This window comes from Schistocerca nitens, chromosome 4, assembly GCF_023898315.1.
Source record: "Schistocerca nitens isolate TAMUIC-IGC-003100 chromosome 4, iqSchNite1.1, whole genome shotgun sequence".
Lineage (NCBI taxonomy): Eukaryota > Metazoa > Arthropoda > Insecta > Orthoptera > Acrididae > Schistocerca > Schistocerca nitens.
In genome coordinates this window covers 537980769-538005540 of record NC_064617.1, presented here as the reverse complement: position 1 = coordinate 538005540, position 24772 = coordinate 537980769, and the positions used below count along the sequence as shown (strand labels likewise).

Here is a 24772-nt window from a genome sequence, read left to right as displayed (position 1 = left end):
GGAACATTCACAGCCATGAGGTCACTAGAAATTGCGAGAAAATCATGTTTATTCAATTCTGGAAGTTCATGCAAGTGCCATAAAGGCTGTGGAAAATGGTTCACTTAATGGTTATTATTTGCTATCCAATTTCATTGGTTTTGACTAATGTTTGCCGTTGCAAACCAGTTTAAAGTCCAACCTCACAGATCTAGGTCTTTTGAACCATCATGATCAGTTTATTACTGTTTTCATATTTACCACCTAGGCTCACGAAAAAACAATTCCTCTTTTTTCATTGTTGTTTATAGTTTTTAAGTACTCCTTCATCTTCTCCCCATGTTGTCTTTTCCTTTCTTCTATCCATGTTGTTGCCGATTTCTTATTTCTTCTATATTGAAAGTTTCTAAATTTAGTATTTTATTCTTAAAAAGGTTTCTGTCTGTTATGTCTGATTCTTTGATATTGTTTCTTTCTAGTTCTTTCCTTATGTCTGTAAATCCGTGCTATTGTCAATTTCTTCTTCCAGAAATACAGGAATATTTGTGTCGTGAGCCGAACCATTCATTCGGTAGAGGTTTCCAAAAAATATTAATCTTCTTTTTAGCCATTACTTCTGATATTTTCTGTATATTTTTGTAGATCTCCTCATTAGTTCTCATTTTGCATTTTGGAGCCATCTGTAGTTTGTAATAATGCAAACAATTATTATTATTATTATTATTATTATTATTATAGCCCAGGTCTTAGGTAATATCAAACTAGGAAATATGTACTTAAATATGTAACCAAAATTGTTGAAATTTATAAACAAACTTATAAGAAGCAATTATATGTATATAAACCCCCCCCCCCCTCTGGAAAAGTGTAAGTTCACAGATAGACTAGTCAACTATCTGCATTAATTCTTAATCAGTTCACCTCTGCTACAAAGAACTGAAGTATAAGTGTTTCCTATTCAAATATTTAAGTCACACTGTAACAGACTGCACAGTTAATTATAATATATAAGGTGTGCAACTTTGCTTCCACAATTTTTTCCCCAACATTTGAGGCTTTAATGAAACAAATTGGTTACACATGTATCATTCAAAGTATTTTCCATCACTGGTCACTACTTTCTCCCGTCTTTCGGGCAGTGTACGAAACCTGTATTGAAAAAATTGTTCATCTTTTGAAGCAATCCACGAATCTATCCAATTTGTGACTTCTTCATGAGATAGGAAGTGTTGGTCAGCCAGGCCATGTGCCATTGATCTAAAAAGGTAATAATCAGAGGGAGCAATGTCTGGAGAATACGGTGGGTGGGGTATGACTTCCCATTTTAACATTTCCAAGTAAATTTTGACCTCTTCTGCAACATGGGGTCGAGTGTTGTTGTGCTGCAAAATCACTTTATCATGCCTCTTGCTGTACTGAGACTGTTTGTCTTTTAATGCTCTGCTCAAACACATTAATTGTGTTCAATAACGAGCACCTGTGATTGTTTCACTTGGTTTTAACACCTCATAGTACATGACGCTGAGCTGGTCCCACCAAATGCAGAGCATGATCTGGGAGCCATGAATATTCGGTTTGGCCGTCGACGTGAGAGCATGGCCGGGATATCCTCACGATTTTTTGCATTTAAGGTTATCGTAATGAACCCATTTTTCATCCCCAGTCACAATGCGATGCAGAAATCCCTTCCGGTTTTGCTTCTGAAGCAACTGTTCACAAACGCCACTCAACGTCTCTTGGTTTCAGCTCACACGGGACCCAAGTTCTGTCTTTCTGAATCATGCTCATAGCCTTGAGATGATTTGAAATGGCTTGCTGTGTCACACCCACTAATTGTGCCAATCCTTCTTGAGTTTGATGCGAGTCTTCACTCAGCAATGTCTCCAATTCTGCATCTTCAAAAACACTCTCTCTTCCACCACTATGCTGGTCTACGACGTTGAAACCACCCGAGACACATTCTTTCACTAATAGCGTCCTTACCATACGTACTTTAGAGCATTTGATGAGACTCAGCCGCTGTTTTCTTCATATTGAAATAAAACAGTAACACCTCCCGCAAATGACGAGAATTAGGCTCGTAAACTGACATTTTCAATCAAGAACAACTTTATGATTCAGAGACCAGTCGACTAATGTTTGAATGAACTTATGTTGACTGAGGTCCAAGCTAACTGCCTGACGTCTGCTATCTGTTTCTTTCGACCGCTACTTACCGTTGTCGCCACCTATTGGCAAACGGCGGAAGCAAAGTTGTACACCTTGTACTTTTCCAAATGTTCTGTTACCATACATGGTCTTTGTCTGATAGTACAGTGCAACCTTGTATAATTTGTCCTAGAATCTTACTCGTAGTGTGAAACATTCGTTAAGTGAAACAATTTATACTATATAAATTAATATAGAATACAGTAATGCGCTCCATGCAGAAAAAGTACTAAAAGTTTTATCCCGTTTATGCCATTTATTCAAAGAAAATTATATGTACAGTATTATGTACGTTATTTATTATTCACGATACACAACTAATTCTTTTTGGCCAGAAAGCTGTCTATAGTCATTTGTTTCTGCCAACAATTCAAGACTTGGCGAAAATGCGACATAGCATTATCATCAGATAAATTTGTAGCGCACATTGCCACTGCTATATCAGAGTGATGATTTTCAATGTACAGTCCAACTGATTTCCATGCGTTCAGCATTTCTCTTATTGCGCCGGAAGATTTCTGCTGTGCTGATATCGCATCCTCCTCCTCTGAAGAATACCTCTCCACAACTTCTGCTGTTAAATGCACTGTAACTCCATAAGCTCTTCAGTGATCATTTCTTGGTTGTGATCTTTCGCAACCTCATCGATATCATTGTTATCCACTTCTAGTCCCATGCTCTTTGTCAAAGACACAATCTTGTTGGCTAGGGGCTCCATAGGTACTAACTCAAATTTCTGAGTGTCACATTCAACAACACACTCCAGCGAAAGCTTCTTCCAAGCAGAAGTGAGAGTTATCTTGGTAATCCCTTCCCATGCCTTTTTGATCACCTTGATGCAGACAATAATGTTGAAGTGATATTTCTGAAATTCTTCAAGGAGGTGGTCTTGTAGGCCTGAAGAATGGGCAGGAGCATTGTCCATAACAAGCAAGTCATGGAGTGGCAGATTCATCTCGAGCAAATATTTCCTCACCAAAGAACCAAGTACTTCATTGATCCAATCATAAAAAATCTTCTGGACTTTACTCTTCTTAAAGGCTTCTTGAGTTTCTGAATGGTAAACAAGCAGCAGTTGATAATTTTCAAATTGCCACTTGCATTGGCACGGAATAGCAGTGTGAGGTGGTCTTTCATTGGCTTGTAACCAAGCAATGCATTCTCCTCTGCTGTTATGAAGGTATGCTTCGACATCTTTTTCCAGAATAGACCTGTCTCGTCGCAATTAAAACCTGTTGTGGCAGATAACCCACAGAATCCACGAGCATCTTGAAGTTGCTGATGAAGTTCTCTGCTGCCTTTGTGTCAGAGCTGGCTGCTTCGCTGTGCCTCACAGCACTGTGGATGCTGGTTCTTCCTTAAATTTCTTGAACCACCCACAGCTTCCCTTAAACACCTCTTCGGCCACTGATGATCCTGGCATCTTCTTAACGAGGTCAGTGAAAATCATTCTTGCCTTCTCACAAATGATGTTAATAGTGTCACCTTACAATTGCTATTCATTTATAAGGAGCAACCTCTCGGCATTGTCCAGAATACGAAACCGTCGTTGAGATATTCTTGTCACTCTTTTTGAAGCATCTATCTCCTTAACCTTGTCCTTGTTCTTAAGGGTAGTGCAAATAGTTGATGTAGACAGATTGTGCATGCTAAATCAACAACACTCACACCACGTTCATGTTTTTCAATGATTTTACGTTTCATTCCTAATGTCATTTTCTTTCTCTTGTGATTGTCTTCTTTCAGCTTTATTTTTGGGACATTTCTAAGAAGATTACTAAAATTTGCACACAAAAAAAGACATTGTGTGAACACAAGTTTAGAAAACTTTGTGATCACAAGCTGCATGAAGACAGTAGCAGGAAGAGCACTAAACCCAGACTGCAGTACATACTAAAGACATTTTCCATGTGCCGCTGCTAATATATTGTTCAACATTTCACCCACTGTGCGTGAATGGCTAGTGACATCACACGAAATTTTCATCACTCATTAAACGAGTCCTTTTTTTACAGTTTGTTTTGTTTGTTATGCAAATTGTGTGTTACGGGAGATGCTTGTTAAGCAAGGTTCCACTGTATATTTCTATAAGTAGAGAAAGATCGCTCAACTTTGTAAGAAGTCAATGGCACATATTTATACAGAGAGATTATGCTAGGAATAATATTCTCAGTGGATTTTGTACACCACTCACTTTACCTGGAATAACACTGACCTGAACTGCATCTTCTGTTATTCCCACAGTCTCTCGGAGAGGCATACTTGAAGCCTCCAGTTTCTTGATAGTGTCTGTAAACCAGCTGAAGTGACTTGTGACGTATGAAACTGAACTGAGTGCTTCCGAACTGTTGAATGCTGACAAGTATTCACTTACAGACACTGCAGGATCAGAAGTAGTGTTCTCCATCATTGACTTCACAGCTTCGAAGTGCTTATGGTAGAAAATCACAGTTTCAATCCATGTTGTCCACCTTCTTGTCAATGACTCTGGAGGCAGAGGTACATCATATAGCCGCTCCTTGTAGCATTTTACATGAAAAGGACATTTCAAGAAAACCTTCTCCATTGCTGATATGTATCTTCTGGGAATAGATGTTTAACTCTCCCTGTCACTCATTGGACTGCATGAGCCATGCTTGTAACATTAAGTTCGGATAAAATGTATTAAATGATTTCCCTGCTTTCACCATGTATGGAACTAATCTGTGTACATAAATATGACCCTATGTCCATTGATGCCATCTGATCATAGTACCGAAAGTCCATGATTAATGAATCTAGCAATTATTGTATTATTTGTTGCCTCCAGATTTGTTTTACAATAAATTAAATAGGATTTAGATGCAGCCTCAAAGTCCAACTCACTCACAGTTAGATTAGTGATGACATGGCCTATTGTTACATCAGTAGAAATCCATATAGGTGATGTGCCAACGTCAGCCCAATTGTTTTCTAATATGTCAGCATAGCAGGAATCTAGGCAGTTCTTTATGAGAGTGGGCTCATCAGGAATGTTGCAGCTGCAATATTTCTGTAAGAAATGTTTAAATTCAGATGCCCGACGTTTGTTCCAGGGTATGTTCCCTGCCCAGTACAAAACACAGTTCTTTGTAAAATTCACTGTTAGATGATATAGGCTGCCCCTGCAACTGTGTTAAGTGGAATCTGTTTCTTTGAAGAATTCCGTTGTTACTCCTAATATGTAGATTGCTTTGTAAATGTTGTTTAATTTGAAATTTCATTGTATATCCTACACGTTTATCACAAGTTCGACAGAGGACTTTGTCATCATCAGTGGGTAAAGCACTGTCAGTAGAAATCCATGTTTGATGACAATGAAAACGCAATCGGAGCTATGGTTAATTTACATGCAAATGACTGTCACACGTTGTGAAGTGTTGAGAGCAAGAAAGGAAAGCAGGAAAGCATTTAAAACAATTCATTGTTGTCTGTATTGGACTGGTGCAATTTAGATTTGAGGTTATGGGATAGACAACAGTCTGAGAAACACAATAATAAAACTTAATTTTTTTCCTGTTTTGCTATGTAATGAAAATGTATAGGACTTATAAAATTTGTAATAAACCCATAATAATAATAAAATATGAGAAATTATGTAATATAGTGTGAAATATGTATTATATCTCAAAATATGTAACTTAAAACTTTGAAATAAGGATCCTTTCGGTATAATTCACCATAATTTTAATCTTTCTTGTAACTACATATAAAGAAACAGAATATGTTATTACATAAAAGGCAGGCTCTATTTATTGTTATTATTATTACTATGGGTTGCCACTCAAATGTTGAGGTCAGGTTTAATCGTGTAGCAAAAAAGTTAGTTTAATTGACATGTCCATATTATGTCGGTATCACATCGTAGAATACTGATCTATCCTCTGATAATGTGTAGAGTGTGAGCACACAGGAAATGAACTTAAGTTATCACAGAATCTGGCATGTCATGTCCTGTGCATATCTTCTCACTTCTTACCCTATCCAAATTCCTTGCTTATGTAGCTATTGGGTGGACTGAATATCTCTCTCTCTCTCTCTCTCTCTCTCTCTCTCTCACACACACACACTTGCTCGCTCTGTCTGTCTGTCTGTCTGTCTGTCTCTCTCTCTCTTTTCACTTTCGTTCTCTTTCTGCTAGGTGGTGGTGCCACGGGGAGCAGCGAAGGCTAAAGGTTTGTTGGCGTCCTGCATAAGAGACAATGATCCATGCATCTTTCTGGAACCCAAGGTGCTATATCGGTCAGCAGTTGAAGATGTGCAGGTTGATGAGTACCTGCTTCCTCTGGGGAAGGCAGATATTGTGTTGGAAGGTTAGTTACTTGGGGATGGGGAATGATATGTCATTGTTGACACACATTTAATTATGTTTTCAGTTAATCCTTTACTTTCTCGTAATTGATGTGTTACATATCACATTGCCTAATTAAGTTGCTAAACAGAGCAGTATTCTAAGAAACTGTCGTTTCATATAATCTTGGTACATTTTGTCTGTCTGTGTAGGTAACACCTAATGATGGTTTCTGCTCATCATTGTAAAACTTAGTGATTCCTGCTCAAGATGGTATTGCAGTTGTGAAATCATCAATAAAAGTATTTGCAATTTGTATTTCACTTTGATCATTGCTTATTTTGTATATAAAGGTATGTAATTTCAAATGGATTGCCTCGGGACATATATTCAGTCTGGTGAACTCTTGAATGCAATTTAACCTCATCACATTTATTCCAAGCATAAAATCAGCAACATTCTACAGCAGAAGAAAACTTATTACTTCTGAGTTTGACAACCGCTTCATAACATGTACCTCACTAACTCTGTTTGGAAATGGTTGCAATATCAAGCTCCTATGCACACCGTTTTTTCCCCAAAAGGGAAATGTCAGCATCTAATCTCGTTATCTCCTTTATCTCCTTTTAGTTGTTGTATAAAAAAATTATGCGTGTGTGTGATACAAAGAAATTAAAAATATAAATTGTTACTGAGTTTTCTGTCTTAAGATTACTGCAGTTGAAGAATACTTTTTACCATTCATGTTTTGCTTTTAATTATAAAGCATCTCCTATGATCATTTTGGTACCATATACATACAGGGGTTGGACAAAAATGTGGAAACACCAGAGAAGTGCATGCTTGGACATAAATGAATGTGCTAGTCAAGCCTGCAGGCTGCACTGTAGTATTTGACCAAGAACGGCCCATGTCCAATGTCCTCAATCCTTTGCAAGTGTTCTGTGGAGTTGCGAGTGCATTATGTCAGAGCTAAGTGAATTTGAACATAGGAAAATTGTTGGTGCTCGTATGGTAGATGCATCTGTAGCCAAGGTAGCCGAAGTGTTTGGTATTTCAAGAGGCACTGTATCAAAGATTTATACCATATCCCAAAAAAGTGGAAAAACATCATCTGCAAAGTCACAACATGGACGAATTGTGTTTCGTGTAATCTTGCCAGATGGTCATTGAAGAGGACCATGATGAACAATAAGAAGACAACAACTGCAAAAGTCACTGCAGAACTGAATGTCACACTTGCGAGCCTTTCAGCCCCAAAATAACATAAAGGGAGCTCCAGACGCAGGGAATTTCATGGCGAGCTGGAGTTCCAACACCACTTACCAGTGTTGCAAATGTTTGTAACAGAAAAATGTGGTGTGGAAGTCATAAAACCTGGACTATGGAGCAACATAAGAAACCAGTTTAGTTGGATGAGTCGTATTTCGCAGAAGGAATTTGCCTGGATGTGTCTGAAAGTTTCAGTCAGAGTCAATTATACCTCCTTCAAATACAATTTTTTTTCCTCATGAGATGAATATGGGAAGAATTAATCAGTTGCCATAAGGCATTCTAATCTGTTACTCTCTACATAACAAAAGTTTACAGAATTAGTTCATTACCATCACTACAGCCCATTTGCCATCCGCTGCTTGATAAATAACTTGTCTTTCAGAAGTAATTACATGATTGTGTGCCATTTGTCGTAGTGTAGTTTCACTCTAAGTGACAAGTTATATTTTACCATAAATGTGTCTTACATAATGTCAGTACTTGTAATTATAAGGAGCAGTCTCATGGAAACAAGACAATTGGGAAAAATGTAAGTAAACTCTAAAGTAATCATTATAACTGTTGATACATTTATCCCATTGTGAGCGAAGACAGTCAGTGCCTTCATTGACAAATGTTTCTGGTTGCCTACAGAACGATGATGGTATCACAGACTATACCTCTTTGTTTGATGCAAATCGATGGTTACAGGTGTCTTTCTTGGAGGATGTGTAAGGGCTTCCCAGCAAAACTTCTCCATTGTAGACAAAACAAACTTGGCAACTTGTGGGCAGGCCCACATCGTGCAGAAGTTTGGCTGGGAAGCCCATACACATCCTCCATACAGTCCACATCTCTCCCCATGTAATTCACGTATTTTTGATACCCCGAAGAAAGACTTTCATGGCTGTCAATTTACTTTGGCCAAAGAACAGCACACCTGGGTACAGTTATGGTTCCGTAGGCAATTGCAAACATTCTCCCATGAAGACATTGGCTGCCTTGTGAGATAAATGTATTAACAGGTATGGCAGTTAATTTTGAAATAGTATATAGCTTAGTTACTTTTTTCCATCTGTCATATTTTCACTTGACTGCTCCTTATATTTGCAAATCTATGTGAAGATTGAAAACATACAACATTTTATAAACATTATGGTTGCACCATTCCGCTAGACATGTTGTAAATCACCCGAGCTACAGGTGAAGATCAAGATATGTGGGAAATAGTTGCATAGACAAGATATCCTTCAGAAAGTCCCACAGGAAGAACTCACAGTGGGTTAAGTCAGGAAATCTAGGCAGGCATTACATTAGTGCATCCTCTGCATTCTAACTGCCTCTGTGGGAAGCTGTGATTGAGATACTCCCACTTATCTCTGTGGTAGTAAGTCATACAGCCATTGTGCTGTCTTATCATCATCTTTCAGATGTAGTGTTAGCCAGTTTCCCAATACGCCATGGAAATCATTCCGATGATCATAGGTTCTTGGAAGAAAAAGGGTTCATAATCCATTCTCTTTCGAAATAGTAAAGGATACATTATTTGTAGTTTAAACTGGTTCATATTCTACAGCTTTGCACACTCAATAAAGATGAAGGAATAAATTTTTTGGTTACTTCGCTCGATATTCTCAGATTCTCTGCCTATGGTTTCTTTCTTCCCCCTCCCCTCCCTACTGCTCGTGGTCTAGTGGTTGGCGTTTCTGCCTCTGGCTCACGAGGTCCCAGGTTCAATTCCCAACCAGGTTGGGTATTTTCTCTGCCCGGGGCTGGGTGTTTGTGTTGTCATCATCATCATCATCATCATCAATGACAAGTGACTAGATTGGACTACGAAGAAAAAAAAAATCGGACTGTGGAAAAAATTAGGACTTTATACAGGCAGTTGAGTGCACCACAAATCAAACTTTATCTGTCTGTTTTTGAACAAAGTTATAAAATTTTTAAGCAGGAAAATAATTAATGTACTTCGCACCAATATACACTGCCCAGTCTCATTTATGTGACCACCTGTCAAAGGCCTGAATAACGTCCTTCTGCAGCAGAGACTGCTGTGGGACATGCAAGTAGAGTGTCAATGAGGTTCTGGAAGGTACCAACATGGATGTGGAGCCATGCTGACTCCAGTGCTGTGGTCAACTGTGCTAGGTTTCTTGGTTCAGGATCCACATCACGTACAGCAGTATTGAGGTGGTCCCACAGACTCTTGATTAGTTTTGAATCTGGATAGTTTGGTAGCCAAGGGATTATAGTTAACTGATGCTGGTGCTCTTCGAACCACACATGTACAGTGCGAGCTGTGTGGCATATCGCATCATCCTGCTGGTAGGTGCCATCGTGTTGAGGGAAAACAAACTTCACGTTGGGGGGACATGATCCCCAAGGATAGATGCATACTTCTGTTGATCCATTGTGTCTTCCAGAATGAAGAGGTCACCAAGGGAATGCTGTCCGGCCTAGTCCCCATCCGACAATTGTTGCAATGTGTCTGTTTCATACATCTCACACCATACACACCATTATTTATCTGTCATCTGGAAAGGCCACCAGTTGCGGTATTGGTGTGCAAATTCCAACCTTCATCTCACCTATGAACAGCAGTCTGCATTAGTGCACCGCAGTTGCTCAGCATTGGTTTTGCCATGCATGGTATACTTGAAACATAGTGCCACTCGAACAGTTTAAAAATATAGCCTTTTTAGAAATGCTTCCATCTTTGGCCTGAAAGCTAATGATCATGCCCTTTTGGAACTTGGATAAATCACACACACTCTTTCCACATTATGGCAATGACTGCACTGTTTTCTGCCTCCCCTCCAACATGCATTATATACTCTCCACTACTACTGCTGCCGCCTAAACCGAAAGTGGTATGTCACATCCAGGGAAGGTGTTGACATATTACAAGAATCACTGAAGCTGTGTTTTAAACTTCCTATTGATTTCTGTGCAGAAACTGAAACCTATATTTTGCCTTTGGGCAAAGATTATGATATAGATCAAGTTTCTAACTCTCATGTACCAGTCTTCTGAAACATTGACCACAAACAGCAGTATATAAACTCAACTGTGCAATAGACTTGGGAGAGCTGCTGATAAAGTTTGAGGTTGAATTCAGTGTGAGTAGCCATAGTGAGATGCACCAACAGCTGTACCACACTCCACTGCTGAGCTGAGAAGGCACACTCACTCTGTGGTGATCACAAACTTGTTGTTAATGTCATTCTTATGATGAAAGGAAAATTTGTCATTTTTTCACTGTAGTATGGGCGGAGGGAAGGGGCCAGATAAGGGAAAGCTGACTCAGTTAACAAGTTGTCGGTAGTGCTCCTCAACAAGCTTGCCGATTGACACAAGAAGACAGCTGATTGTACACGTGTCCCTTCTGCATATACCCAGTGCAGAGGTGTAGGATGGACAGAACTGTACGACAAGATGGTTGACTGCTGCATGCTTGAATTCAGCGATCTGTTGACTTGGATGCCGTGCTCAAGCTGCAGGCAGTGAGTTGTCGGAATTCATGACATTCAAGTGTTGTGGCTGTTCGCACCATGGCACCATCTATGAAGAACAACCCGCCACCAACGCAGTGAGAGAAGGCAACCTAGACATGCCTCTGGGAGTTGCCTTGGATTTGCGGCGAAAAGCCAGTCTAGAAAGGGTTGCTATGTGCTTGCTTAAGAAGAGACCACCACTGTTTATCATCATTGCTCAAACAGCAGGAAACTCTGACAAAATGTTCAAGCTGTGGAAGCTCTTGGGCTTCCTCATCAGAGAAGAAGTTTTCCCTCCAGACCTGGGTCCTAAACCTCAGTCCTTGTGCCAAGGTGAGGGCCATGTGGCTAAGTATCGTCACAGTGCACTGAGGTGTGTCAAGTGCTCACATGAGCACAATGGCCACACCTGTGACAGAAGAAAAGAAACGGCACAGAATTACACCTGCTGTAGTGGGCCATTTGTTGCCATCTGACATGGCAGCCAGGCCTTCTTGGGCCACAAGCGAGTCTCAGACAAGAGACCATGGCTCCAGCCCAGAAGATATGCTGATGAAGTGGAAAATGGCAGCAGCCTATGGACTCGGTAGACAGCACAACTGAGAAATAAGTCAACAACAGCAGTGCCTTCCACTGACCACAAACAGCTGGAATATCTCACCAGTAACAATGGTGGGGAGGACCAGTAGCAAGCAGCAAGGCAGCAGGCACTGCCTGTGTCCGACAAACACACCACATTGTTTGCAATTGCCGAGAAGGTAACTGCGAGCTTCACAGCTGCCGTAGTGGGAGAGGGGGCTGCTTTCATAGATGCGCTGGGTGCAGAATGTAGGTGACCTGCTGGCAACTGTGTGCAGTACTTACACACAGTCTCTATGCCAAAACAGAAGGGGAGCCTTCCCCCACCACCACTCCATCCATAGAGTGGAAGGAGAGCGAGAGCACTGCCAACTAAGAGATGCTTATCTTTGCTGCCCAGCCAGTTAAGAAGACACCAGCTGCCACAGTCGCCCCACTGTGGGAGGCTCAAATGGCGGCCAAAATCCATCAGTGGCAACAGGGCATGACGAGTGATGTCCACAGTGAAGTATGTGGGACATCGCACAGTTGCCTGTAGCGTCTGACAACTTCCCACAGAATATGTGACATAGGAAGAAGTAGCAGCCGAATGTCTCAGCAGACAGCGAAGTCGCACCAGTCAAGCTCTGCCACCACTATGGGGAGGAGGGGCTGGAGGTGGGGAGGGGGAGGTGGAGGCACAGCTCGTAGCTCAGCCAAAGAGGGGCGATGCCAGAAAAGACACCACAGTCAACCCGGGTCTGCTGCTGTGCTTAGTCAAGTCAGATAAGAGCTCAGCAAGAGGTATCCACAATGCTGCATGGCTCTGTCGCAATGATTTGACTGACATCTTTGTGACAAACATGAGCAATGACAATAGTAAAAAGCAATTTCATGATACGAGGATGATCTGTCGCAGGTGGCAAGCAAGTTCACCAACTGCCCTTATAGCTCATCCTGACTGTAGCAGAGGTTTTTTTCTCATGCTATTTGCCATGGCACTTACTCCCTCTCTGCTCTTAACCCACTATCCTTCAAACATTTCTATCTGCTATCTTTCGATTGGCTTGAATCAGTGGGTGATGTGAACCAGATGTATATAGAACATCACAGACCTACATCCAGTGACCCATCAGATGAAATAGTAATCCATTGCAGAAGTGACGTAGTCACCATTCTAGTGCTCTTTATTTCTAGCAGAAAGTATTAAATCCACTTTTCCTGTACAGTGACAAAGTTGTGCATTCTCTTTAAAAGGGTCCAAACAGTGTCCATGCTTTCCAGCATATTTTTGTCTGTTTCAGTATCAACTGAAAGAAAAACAGGGGCAATGTTGCAATTGTTCTGAATGAGATGTTTTGTCTTAGAACTGATATACTGATGGTTTTTTGTAGTATCATTAATGTTTGAATTCGTGGTTATTGCATTCCAGGGGATGCAGTGACTCTAATTGGATGGGGTACTCAGATACATGTTCTGAGGGAGACAGCTGAAATAGCAAAGAAAACAATGAATGTGAACTGTGAAGTCATTGACTTAGTTTCCATTCTTCCTTGGGATGTGGACACAGTAAGCAAGGTAAGTCCTTCATTAGTAATGTATGTTGTCACATTGTAGCTACAAGTAAGAACAAATCTGAAATCAGGGTAGTTGGTTAAGTTCAACACTTAGCACTGAAAACACATTCATTATGGACACCAACATACATGCAGAACAGAGCTGCCTCCTGGATGGAAAGTGCTCTTACTTATGCACGCATAGAATATTCCAGAATCTGCAAATATTACAGACATAAGAAAGGTTGAGAATCTTCCAGAATTGATAACTAAATAACAAATATTTCCTGATGTTGGATTTGAATTGGCAACACACAGCACAGCAACCAGTGATGCCAACTGGTTTCCTACAGTGTGTGCAGCACAACTCACAGCATTCCTCCTCCTCCTCCTCGGCACGCAACGACATGCTGTTTCAGAAGTTTCCAGTAAAAATGACTAAAGGATTCTTGTGTGTGTGTGTGTGTGTGTGTGTGTGTGTGTGTGTGTGTGTGTGTGTGTGTGTGTGTGTGTGTGTGTGTGAGGGTGCAGGGGGGGGGGGGGGGTAATGCTCACTGCATCTGTGGTACTTTTGATAAAGCCTCATCTACTCCCAGCTTGTTCTAAATGATGAGCAGCTCCAGGAGCTCACCATTCGTTTGTTGAATATAGGCTTGACGAACACAGGTTTCCTGAGCTACAAAGTGTTAAGTGCCACCAGTTCTCTGTAACTGTAAGCTTTGGGCAAGCTTCTGCAACCACCATACAATGCAGCAATGGAATGTTGTATGTCATGATGAACAGGGAACTTGGCTTAGCCGCCCAGATTGTGAGGATGGTATGAACCTTTAAAAAAAATTGCTTCAATCTCAAAGTATGCTGCATGCCAATGGGCTGCATGGCTGTTAAGGCTGAACAGTCACTAGTAGGCAATCTCTAGAGAAACTTGCAACACCTCAGTTATACAGTGTGGTCAGAAACAGCTTGAAAAACAGAGCAGACTATGGTGAGAAATAACTGTTAAGAAAAAAATTTGGTGCATTGTGCCATTTCTTAGTAATTAGCATTGAAGTTAACCAATCGAGTCGTTTCGCATGCAAATCAAGTGGCTCGCCAGAAATGGTGTCACCAAATGTTGTTCTTCAATTGGTCTCCTAAAACCTAACGAGAAAGCAACACAAAAATTGAAATGGGGCAGTAGTAAGGATCGAACCATCTACGTTATGAGAACATCTGATACGAATTATATCTGGCGGCCCATTTGAATTTGCGCACGCAACGTAGTGATTGGCTAACTTAATGCTAATTAGCTCAGAAACAGCGCAACATATTGAATTGTTTTTCTTGACAGTTATTTCTCAGCATAACGTACCCTGCGACACCCTTACAAGCTTTTCAGACAGTTTCTATCTATCCTAGCAAGTGGAACTCTCGGTGGACCCTTGTTTCCAAAGCTTTTCCTGGGATTGAGGTGAAACCCTTGAACTAAGTCAAATTACCTCCTAGCGGAATAGGTGCACTGCTGGTGTGTATCAATGCCCAACTCAACGACGGGGCTCATATTTCCAGTCCCCATTTTATAGGAATTATTTAAATATTTCAGCATATAGTTGCTGGAAAAAATAATGTTTTTTAATCTACTAAATGATTGAGGAATGAAGCCCTTTTAGTTAAAACATCTAGTTCTGAACAAGCAACAAACCTCAAAACAGCTAAATGACCTAGAGAATATGCCATCGAAACAGAGCTACACAGTACCCTAAACTATAGCAAAGATGTTGTGTTGTGCAGGGGTATTATAGATAAAGCTGTTCTAACTCTGCCCCATAGGGTGCGGGCACTCCCTGGCACCCATCAGCTCACCTGTGGGCAAATGCAGCTAAGAGAAGCTTCTCGCCAGGTGGTCCAATTATACGCATCCTGCACGTGCATGAGATATGTGGCCAATCCTTTCTGCGTGTGCTCTACCAGTGAAGTAGCATGGTGTAGACTATGGCCTAGCAGTTTGACAGCCAGTGTGTCGCTTGTCTGTCCACCTGTGCCTTATGACCGCCAGTGGGCATGTGAGCTGGAACAGGTATTCCCAAAGAAATTTATAGGATGATTGGGCCAAAGCTTGGTGTGATTGATGTGCGAAAAGGGAAGATGTCAAATTGGTAAAATCCAATAACTTTATTGTTATTTTCAGAAGAATAACACTTACAGAGCACATAAAGACCAATTTCATTTGCTTGAATGTGGGGTTTTCTATATCCAGCCCAATGTGCTGTTTTACACATCAATGTTTTGGGCACCAATATAGAATGTAAAAGAGAAGCCACTTGCTGTAAATGTAATAAACCCACAAAGGATTTGTTAGCTCATCTTCTCTGAAGTGTGTTAATTGCTGTATGGATCTTCGTGTCTGGAGTGTACCCTGCGGTGTCTACATTGAAGAATGGAAGATGCAGGAGATAAAAGGAACAAAACGTATTCCATAAGGCAAGGCAAAAGATATCCATAAAACAATGAGACCTGTACGTGCTTCAGCTCTCAGAAAGCCAATGCCTTTTCACAACAGAGGTTCATAGTGCTACCACTAACACCTGCATATATAAGTGCTGTTCCGCAGTGCTTTATTATGAAGCCTATAGCTCCCCCCATAACATCAGATAAGGCCACAGTTCCTGACTTTATAGAGTTTCCAGCAACTCAACAAGCAGACTCTAGTAAACAGGGCAGCATTGGCACTATCACTGCCACAGATGTTCACCTAGCAGTCAAACCAAATGGAAATTGCTGACCAAAGAAGAAAGCAGGTCATAAATTGTAAGGTCATATAGATCTCATTCTACATGACAGTTTCAGTTTTGGGTCAATGGAATGTGGAGCCTGCCTGGGAAAAATGTCCACTTCCCAGACTAAGCCTCCATCTGTCACAGGATCCCCACTCCAGCAGAGAAAAAGGGTGAAAGAAGAACCTCACCAATAAAATGGTCCCTTATACTACAGTGGAGCATCAGTGGGTACAGCACACATGTGGAGGAACTGAAACTCCTAGCCCAGGAATGTCCCATGTGCTTGTGTTCACAAGAAACACATTTTAAACAGACTGGTGCTAGTGTGTTACAGGTATATGCCCTCCACCACTAGGATGACCTTACTGGGGACACCCAAGGGAGTGCTAACTGTGTGTGTCAATAATGTGGACAACACTCTTGTACTCTATCCCTGGTTACTGACTTGCAAGCTGTTGCCCTTACAGTTCACGTGAGGCAAAATATCACTTTATGCTCTCTGTATTTAGTGCCACAGTGGGTGTTGCCTAATTGGAGCCCAGAGATGTAGGTGTTATGAATACTCAGCACCTCCACCAAGCAGTGGTCACACTGAAAGCAGGGTCATCAGTAAAGTACAGCACATAGCACTGAAAGTACGTTTATTATCAGTGCCAGTGAACAGACAGAAGAAAACTGCCTCCTAGATGGAGAGTGCTGCCATGGACAGAGACTGCCGCCATTTATACAAACACAGAATATTCCAGGTTATGCAAATATGACAGACACAACAATTTTTGAGAACCTTCCAGAAATCATAAATTCTAAATAACAAACATTTGTTGGTGGTCATATTTCAACTGGCGGCGCACAGCATGGCAGCCAGCAACACTGATTGCTACTACATACTGAATGCTGTGCAGCTTGTGTCATTATTTGTTTTTCCAAGTGTGTGTGTGTGTGTGTGTGTGTGTGTGAGTGTGAGTGAGCGTGCGCGCGTGCATGTGTGTGTGTGTGTGTGTGTGCGTGTGCGTGTGTGTGCGTGTGTGTGTGTGTGTGCGCGCGTGCATGTGTGAGTGCGCGCGCGCACCTGCATGTGCGAGTGCGCGCGCGCACCTGCATGTGCGCACGCGATTGCACTCATCAATATCCTCTAGCTCTGGCCATCAAGTGAATAAATTATACATTCCTACTGGAAAATGACACGCTGCAATGTGTTATACAATGAGTTAAATAATTTTGGTCATGATGGGAAGCTGTGGAGGGATAAAAGGAGGGACAGTGCAATATTTCCATACGGTGAACAGTATGCTTCTTTGGCCATATTCGTAATATTGATGGAAAAACATATCAAGCCCATGCATTTGGATGATTACTAGGATGAATGGATGATGTCTTCTCTTCCCACGCAACTTGCAAAAATATTAATTACAGAATTGGTTTAATCAAAGCATGAAATGCACTGAAACAATAAGGGGAGGTTATATTTATAGTGTATGACATTTCAGTGACAACTGCTGGCTTACTAACAACAGAAAGAAGCCTTATAGAAATGAAACAGATAAGAGAATTCTGACAGAGTATGTTGCAGCAGTGAATTTCATGTCAGTATGCAACGTAACTGTTGGTAAAAAAGCTAGTTTGTAAATTCAAGTCTCAGGATAATATTCTTGGAAATGGCCATATAATGTTTCTGGATATAATTGTGTGCAGTAATTGTAAAAGTCACTGTTAATGTCATCAGTGTCTTTTCTAAGAGGGACTGTATTTAAAATAGAAGGGCCAGAATTTTACTTGAAAGATGTGTTGACTGCCAGAATGTGAGTCTGTAGAAGGTGAAAATCATTGTGTAGAATACTGAAAGTGTGTGCTTAAATTTTATTTGGGAAAAAGAATTACAAAAGAGAATTTAGAGTTAAAAATCATATGACACCATGCCATAACCATGTTTCAACTCATAGTTTAACAAAATCTGTGGAATCCTGACCCTTCTTATCCTGCCACGTGTTCTCCCACTCTTTCTGCATTTTATTATTTCTCCACTAGGTTTTTTTCTGATATTGTCAAATCAGTTCCTGTCCAGTTAGATATAGTTCACCACATTTCTAAGAAATCTCATTTGTGTCCTTTCTGCTCTTCTGGTCTATTGTTTCATTAGTGTCCAACATTTATTTCAGTAAAGCAATATTGGTACTGCCATGCAGAATTTTGTTATTTTTTATGAAAGAGGGCATCTTTTTTATTTGTAGATCACTGTTTTGTTATATTTGTTAAAATAAAAAATACTTTAACAAACTTCAGAAGTGTCTATTGTCTGTTATTCTGGAAGTTCCTCTTTATTGTACCATACAAAAATTTTTGTAGCTTGGAAGCAACATCATGTTGCAACCGAGATATAAGAATTTGTTAACATGTGTTATTTTGTTGTCAATACTTGCCATGGCACAAATTTGCTCACTTCCTTTCAACGCCACTGCTTCAGTCTTCATTGTAGACATGTTCAGTTTATATTCATCTTGTGCTCTCATTGGAGATCATTCTCGGTGTCTATTGTAATCACTTGGTCATCCTGAATAAGTGTGAAACAGAACTAACCATGTTTGACCCTCATGGCGTTGTTGTTCTTAGTAGCACCTAAGTTCGTTGACTCCACACTGTAAACTTCTGGGTTATTGAACAATTTTATGCAATAATGGGTGCAGCAGCACTGTTTTTTAGTTTCACTTGGATACACATTTATTACTTTTTGTCAACCAGTAGGACAATGACTAGTTCACTAAAGTTTCTGTTCGTATATCAAGATAACCAGGCTAGACCACCCAATCAATGAGTTTCAAAGGTAACTCTTTATTGTGAAACTCATCTGATAATTCAAATTTATAAAAGCAAGCAGTTAAACAGTGTACGTTATTAAGATCACCACAAACATTTAATGTGGCACTGAAAAAAGCATTTACGAAGTGAAGTCTGTTAAACACAGTCTATGCTCCCAACAACCAAATAAGTTTGCAAAGTTATTTCAGACAGATGCGTTGTCAACAAGAGAAACAATGCATAAATATTGTTCCCGAATATGATGGCCAACAGGCTCTTATATCCTTTAATCTAAAACTTGATCAAAATAAACACAAACTTGCATCCAGCTGCTGAAAAAACTGCATCAACTTTACTAAGTGATTGTGGATGCTAACAAAGAGAAGTTTCTTATGGGTGCTGTCAGCAGACTGCAGATTTTTGGGAGGGAAGAGCTATTTATAAACTAGCATAAAGATATTCTGGAACATTGGAAACTGTATATTTGTTTATAAAACTGTGTGGTTGAAATTTTACTGGACTGGATGAGCTATACACACTAATAAAATTTACATAATAAATGTATCTAAAAACAAAGATGATGTGACTTACCAAACGAAAGCGCTGGCGGGTCGATAGACACACAAACAAACACAAACATACACACAAAATTCAAGCTTTCGCAACAAACTGTTGCCTCATCAGGAAAGAGGGAAGGAGAGGGAAAGACGAAAGGATGTGGGTTTTAAGGGAGAGGGTAAGGAGTCATTCCAATCCCGGGAGCGGAAAGACTTACCTTAGGGGGAAAAAAGGACGGGTATACACTCGCGCACACATACACACACACTTATCCATCCACACATATACAGACACAAGCAGACATATTTAAAGACAAAGAGTTTGGGCAGAGATGTCAGTCGTGGCGGAAGTGCAGAGGCAAAGCGTGTTGAATGACAGGTGAGGTATGAGTGGCGGCAACTTGAAATTAGCGGAGATTGAGGCCTGGTGGGTAACGGGAAGAGAGGATATATTGAAGAGCAAGTTCCCTTCTCCGGAGTTCGGATAGGTTGGTGTTGGTGGGAAGTATCCAGATAACCCGGGCGGTGTAACACTGTGCCAAGATGTGCTGGCCGTGCACCAAGAATGTTTAGCCACAGGGTGATCCTCATTAAAAACACTGTCTGCCTGTGTCCATTCATGTGAATGGACAGTTAGTTGCTGGTTATTCCCACATAGAAGGCTTCACAGCGTAGGCGTGTCAGTTGGTAAATCATGTGGGTGCTTTCACACGTGGCTCTGCCTTTGATCGTGTACACCTTCCGGGTTACAGGACTGGAGTAGGTGGTGGTGGGAGGGTGCATGGGACAGGTTTTACACTGGGGGCGGTTACAAGGATAGGAGCCAGATGGTAGGGAAGGTGGTTTGGGGTTTCATAGGGATGAACTAACAGGTTACGAAGGTTAGGTGGACGGCGGAAAGACACTCTTGGTGGAGTGGGGAGGATTTCATGAAGGATGGATCTCATTTCAGGGCAGGATTTGAGGAAGTCGTATCCCTGCTGGAGAGCCACATTCAGATTCTGGTCCAGTCCCGGAAAGTATCCTGTCGCAAGTGGGGCACTTTTGTGGTTCTTCTGTGGGAGGTTCTGGGTTTGAGGGGATGAGGAAGTGGCTCTGGTTATTTGCTTCTGTACCAAGTCGGGAGGGTAGTTACGGGATGCGAAAGCTGTTGTCAGGTTGTTGGTGCTGACATCTCTGCCCAAACTCTTTGTCTTTAAATATGTCTGCTTGTGTCTGTATATGTGTGGATGGATATGTGTGTGTGTGCGAGTGTATACCCGTCCTTTTTTCCCCCCTAAGGTAAGTCTTTCCACTCCCGGGATTGGAATGACTCCTTACCCTCTCCCTTAAAACCCACATCCTTTCGTCTTTCCCTCTCCTTCCCTCTTTCCTGATGAGGCAACAGTTTGTTGCGAAAGCTTGAATTTTGTGTGTATGTTTGTGTTTGTTTGTGTGTCTATCGACCTGCCAGCGCTTTCGTTTGGTATGTCACATCATCTTTGTTTTTAGATATATTTTTCCCACGTGGAATGTTTCCCTCTATTACATAATAAATGGTTAGCTAATAAAGTAAAAAATTTCACAGAACTGTTCTGTATGCCTATGCTGTGAATTACCTGTTTATGAGTACAATTGCCATATTTGAAATTATGATAAATTGTGCTAATTCTTAATTAGTGGCTTAATTGTTGAGAAATTTCAGGGCAACGTAAGTATAGAGGTAACCTTGGGAATTAAACTGGTATAATGGCACAAAAAATGGTAGTTTTGGGTTATCTAGTTTCAATACCAATTATCTGTTAAGTTAATTAGTTACAGGAAAATGAAAATGTTACTTTAAAATCTGGAGTCTTAACTTCCTAATGGTTGGTGTCAGAATATCTGAGGCTCCCAATTAGCTCAGTCAATATCTGCCATTACATACCGTTATGATAATTTCAGTTATTCATTACTTTTAATTAACCTAGTTTCCAGAAAAGTTAATGTGCCATTGTAATCAGCATACTGAAAATAATCATTCAAATAATGAATTTGCATGTAATATGGTATGAATAATGTGTTGATAGATTTGCACAGGGGCGGGAGGTGGGGGCGATAGAACATGTATGTTTGTTTCCAGAATGAGATTTTCACTCTGCAGCGGAGTGTGCACTGATGTGAAACTTCCTGGCAGATTAAAACTGTGTGCCGGAGCGAGTCTCGAACTCGTGTATGTTTGTTGTTAGAATTGTAGCATGGACTTCCACTTACCTATGACATTCTTTAGTTACTGGACTTTCTCATTACATTAAAAACAACTGAAATTGAAAATTTCCTGTTTCAGTCTGTGAAGAAAACAGGCCGTGTGGTTATTGCACATGAAGCTCCACTGACGTGTGGCTTTGGTGCTGAATTAGCTGCAACAATACAGGTAAAGAATTAGTTATTAATTACATTGTTTTTTCTGCTTATTATTTTAAAATATTACTTCAGAATTATCTAAGTGTCAGTTAGTCATACTTATAAAATGAATAGTGAAAAAGCTACTCCTAGGATCTTATTCATCATGGAGATCAATTTGGAGACAGGTCACATGGCTGATTAAATTTGGGAACTTGACATAAATTTTTCCGAACATCCACCATTAAACCATTCATTGACATCATAACTCTCTCATGTATGGTACATGGTATTCAACTGTTGAACACCCGAATTGCATGATTGACACAGCTTATAGCATTGATAAGTTGATGTCTAGATGTGCTGTCTTCTTCATATGACCCACCTGAATGTTTCTGTACAAGAGCAGATTATAATTTGTTTTAATAATTACTTCACATCAAGTGATTTTTCTGACATTTGAAAATTAGTTTCAAGTTCTCGTAATGTCACAAATAAATGGTTTGTAGTTACATATTTTGAGGAAATTTATATCAAGCTGATAAAAATCTATTTACAAAATGGAGGTATATGAAAACACACAGAAATGCATAAAATTGCTGATTTCCAGAAACATGAGCATTATCTGGTAGAAGAGAGAATAGTAAGAGGAAAAAAAATTTATAAGGTTTAAGGTTGTGGGAGAACTAACTATTTCTGTACCCCTAGTTGACACTCCAACTGCAAGTGATTTTCCACTCTTTCTGTCTGAAATTATGGGTATTCTTATTCAATAATTAGAATAGTTATAAGGATAGTATTAAAAGGAATGCAACAAGGAAAAAAACTGAATTTAGAAGCAAGTTTTAATAGATAGATGACTTGCATAACGTGGAAAATGTGCAAATCATGTTCAACATTGTAAATGCATGAGAAACTTACTAAAAAATATTTATGGGTATGATAAAGCTTCAGCAAGGTTCTGTAAACAAGCCCACATTGCAATCTTTGTACCATATTCTGATATCTTTCTATCCTGCCCCCATCAGAATTTCTTCTGGAACAGCATACAACACATTTTTTACGAAGTTTCTTTTGTATTGGGCTCAGAAGTATGTGGGATATGACGTGCCTTTCTATCTGTCTTGTATGTGTTGAAGTAATGCTTGTATGTATTTTTTCAAAAATCTCAATTACTTTCATCCTAAATACCAAAATCGTTTTCTTCATGTTTGAATTTTCTGGAATATAATAAATTTGTTAAATAGATACTAATCAATGAGATGCCAAATTTTTTGTTGTAATATTTCTTCTGCTGTTTCTGCCATTGTCTTGTAATGAGAAAGTTCTTGAACAGCTCTGTCAATCCTCCCATTTTATCGTTGAAATCAGATATCAGTTGAGGTTTACTTTATTTCATTGTCTTCTTTTGTTTCTATTGTATTCAATGATGGGTTGAGTACAGTGCTCAAAGTGCAAATTGTTTTTGCCATTTTAGGACCATGACTTTGCCTCTTTGAAAAGCTCTGATTTCTCCCTTTTTAAGTTTTATGGCTGCAAACACAGTCAGTAGGTGCGATCCCGTAGATTTTCCCGGCATCGTATATGATTATGCTCTTCACAAGTATGTATCTTCAATACACGATATTTCGGCGATCCATCTGGCCGCCATCTTCAGGTGTGGTCACTGAGACTTAATATTGTGTCTACTTGCTTCAAGAACTCCACAGATATCTATTCTGCATTGGATCAAATAATCAGGACATCCAGCTGATGTGTAAAAATTGTCAGTTCTTACAGAATAGCCTTTGTGTAATAGAGAATCCATTAGATGTAAAGTAGCTTTGGCAGACACAGTGTGTTCCTCATTCTTATCCAAATATGGTGTACTTTTGCCAACATATCAAAACGAGATCTTTTCATTTGTATATACCATTGTTTGTACACTTTTCTTTGGAAAAAATCAAACAATGGAAAACCAGAATGGAATGTAACAATTCCAGAGAAGGAAAGTTGCTACTCACCGTATAGCGGAGATGCTGAGTCGCGATAGGCACAACAAAAATATTCACACAATTATAGCTTTCGGCCATTAAGGCCTTTGTCAGCAGTAGACACACATACACATACGCGTGCACACACACTCGCGCAAACGCAACTTGCTCACACGTCTGCATTCTCAGTTCTTTGAGACTTCAGGTGTGTGTGTGCAGGTTGCATTTGCGTGAGTGTGCGTGTGTGCTGACAAAGGCCTTAATGGTCGAAAGCTATAATTGAGTGAATCTTTTTGTTGTGCCTATTGCGACTCAGCATCTCCACTATATGGTGAGTAGCAACTTTCCTTCTCTGGTATTGTTTCTTTGGAAAAATGAATATATATCTATAAGAAGCTTATAAATATAAGGAGTTCTTAAAGAGTATATAAAGAGTATATAAAAATCTTAAACAAGTAAAACAATTGCAATTTCATAAACTGTAGGCTCAATAAAATATTTTTCACATAAAATACAAGAATAACTTACTTCCCTATTATTGTTGTTATTATCTTCTTTCCTTTCTCAGACATTATGTCTGTTGTTGTTATTATTATTATTATTATTATTATTATTATTGAAATATTTCTTCGGTTAATCTGAAATTTCTTGCATTAACATCCTCTTGTGCAGCAATGTTGATTTTTAGATCATAGTGAAATTTTTGCTTAGTTCTTTAGACTCTTCCTTTTTTTCTTCGATTTGGTTCTCAATTTCAGTTATTTCCTCCATCTTTTCCATAGCTGTTCTTTGGAAAGTGTTTCACTGACAACAAAATGCAATACCCACTGTCTTCTGTGCTCTCTGTAATAACTCATCAGCCGATTTTGTTAGCTTTACAATATCAGTTTCTAAACAAGCTGACTGCTTGTTTAATGATTTAAATTCTTCTTCAGTTTTCTCTTTCTTTCAGAGACACCTTCAGCTTCCTT

At 39.9% G+C, this 24772-nt stretch overlaps 1 protein-coding gene across 2 annotated transcripts in view; it reads left to right on the top strand.

Moving 5' to 3' along the window:
• The window catches only part of LOC126251749 (2-oxoisovalerate dehydrogenase subunit beta, mitochondrial), an 80006-nt gene that overhangs the window by 46441 nt on the left and 8793 nt on the right, over positions 1-24772 (top strand). For both annotated transcript variants that reach the window (XM_049952359.1, XM_049952360.1), the window contains exons 5-7: positions 6347-6518; positions 13238-13383; positions 21773-21859. In XM_049952359.1, the coding sequence (XP_049808316.1) occupies positions 6347-6518; positions 13238-13383; positions 21773-21859 (405 nt within the window). The remainder of the gene's footprint in view (positions 1-6346; positions 6519-13237; positions 13384-21772; positions 21860-24772) is intronic.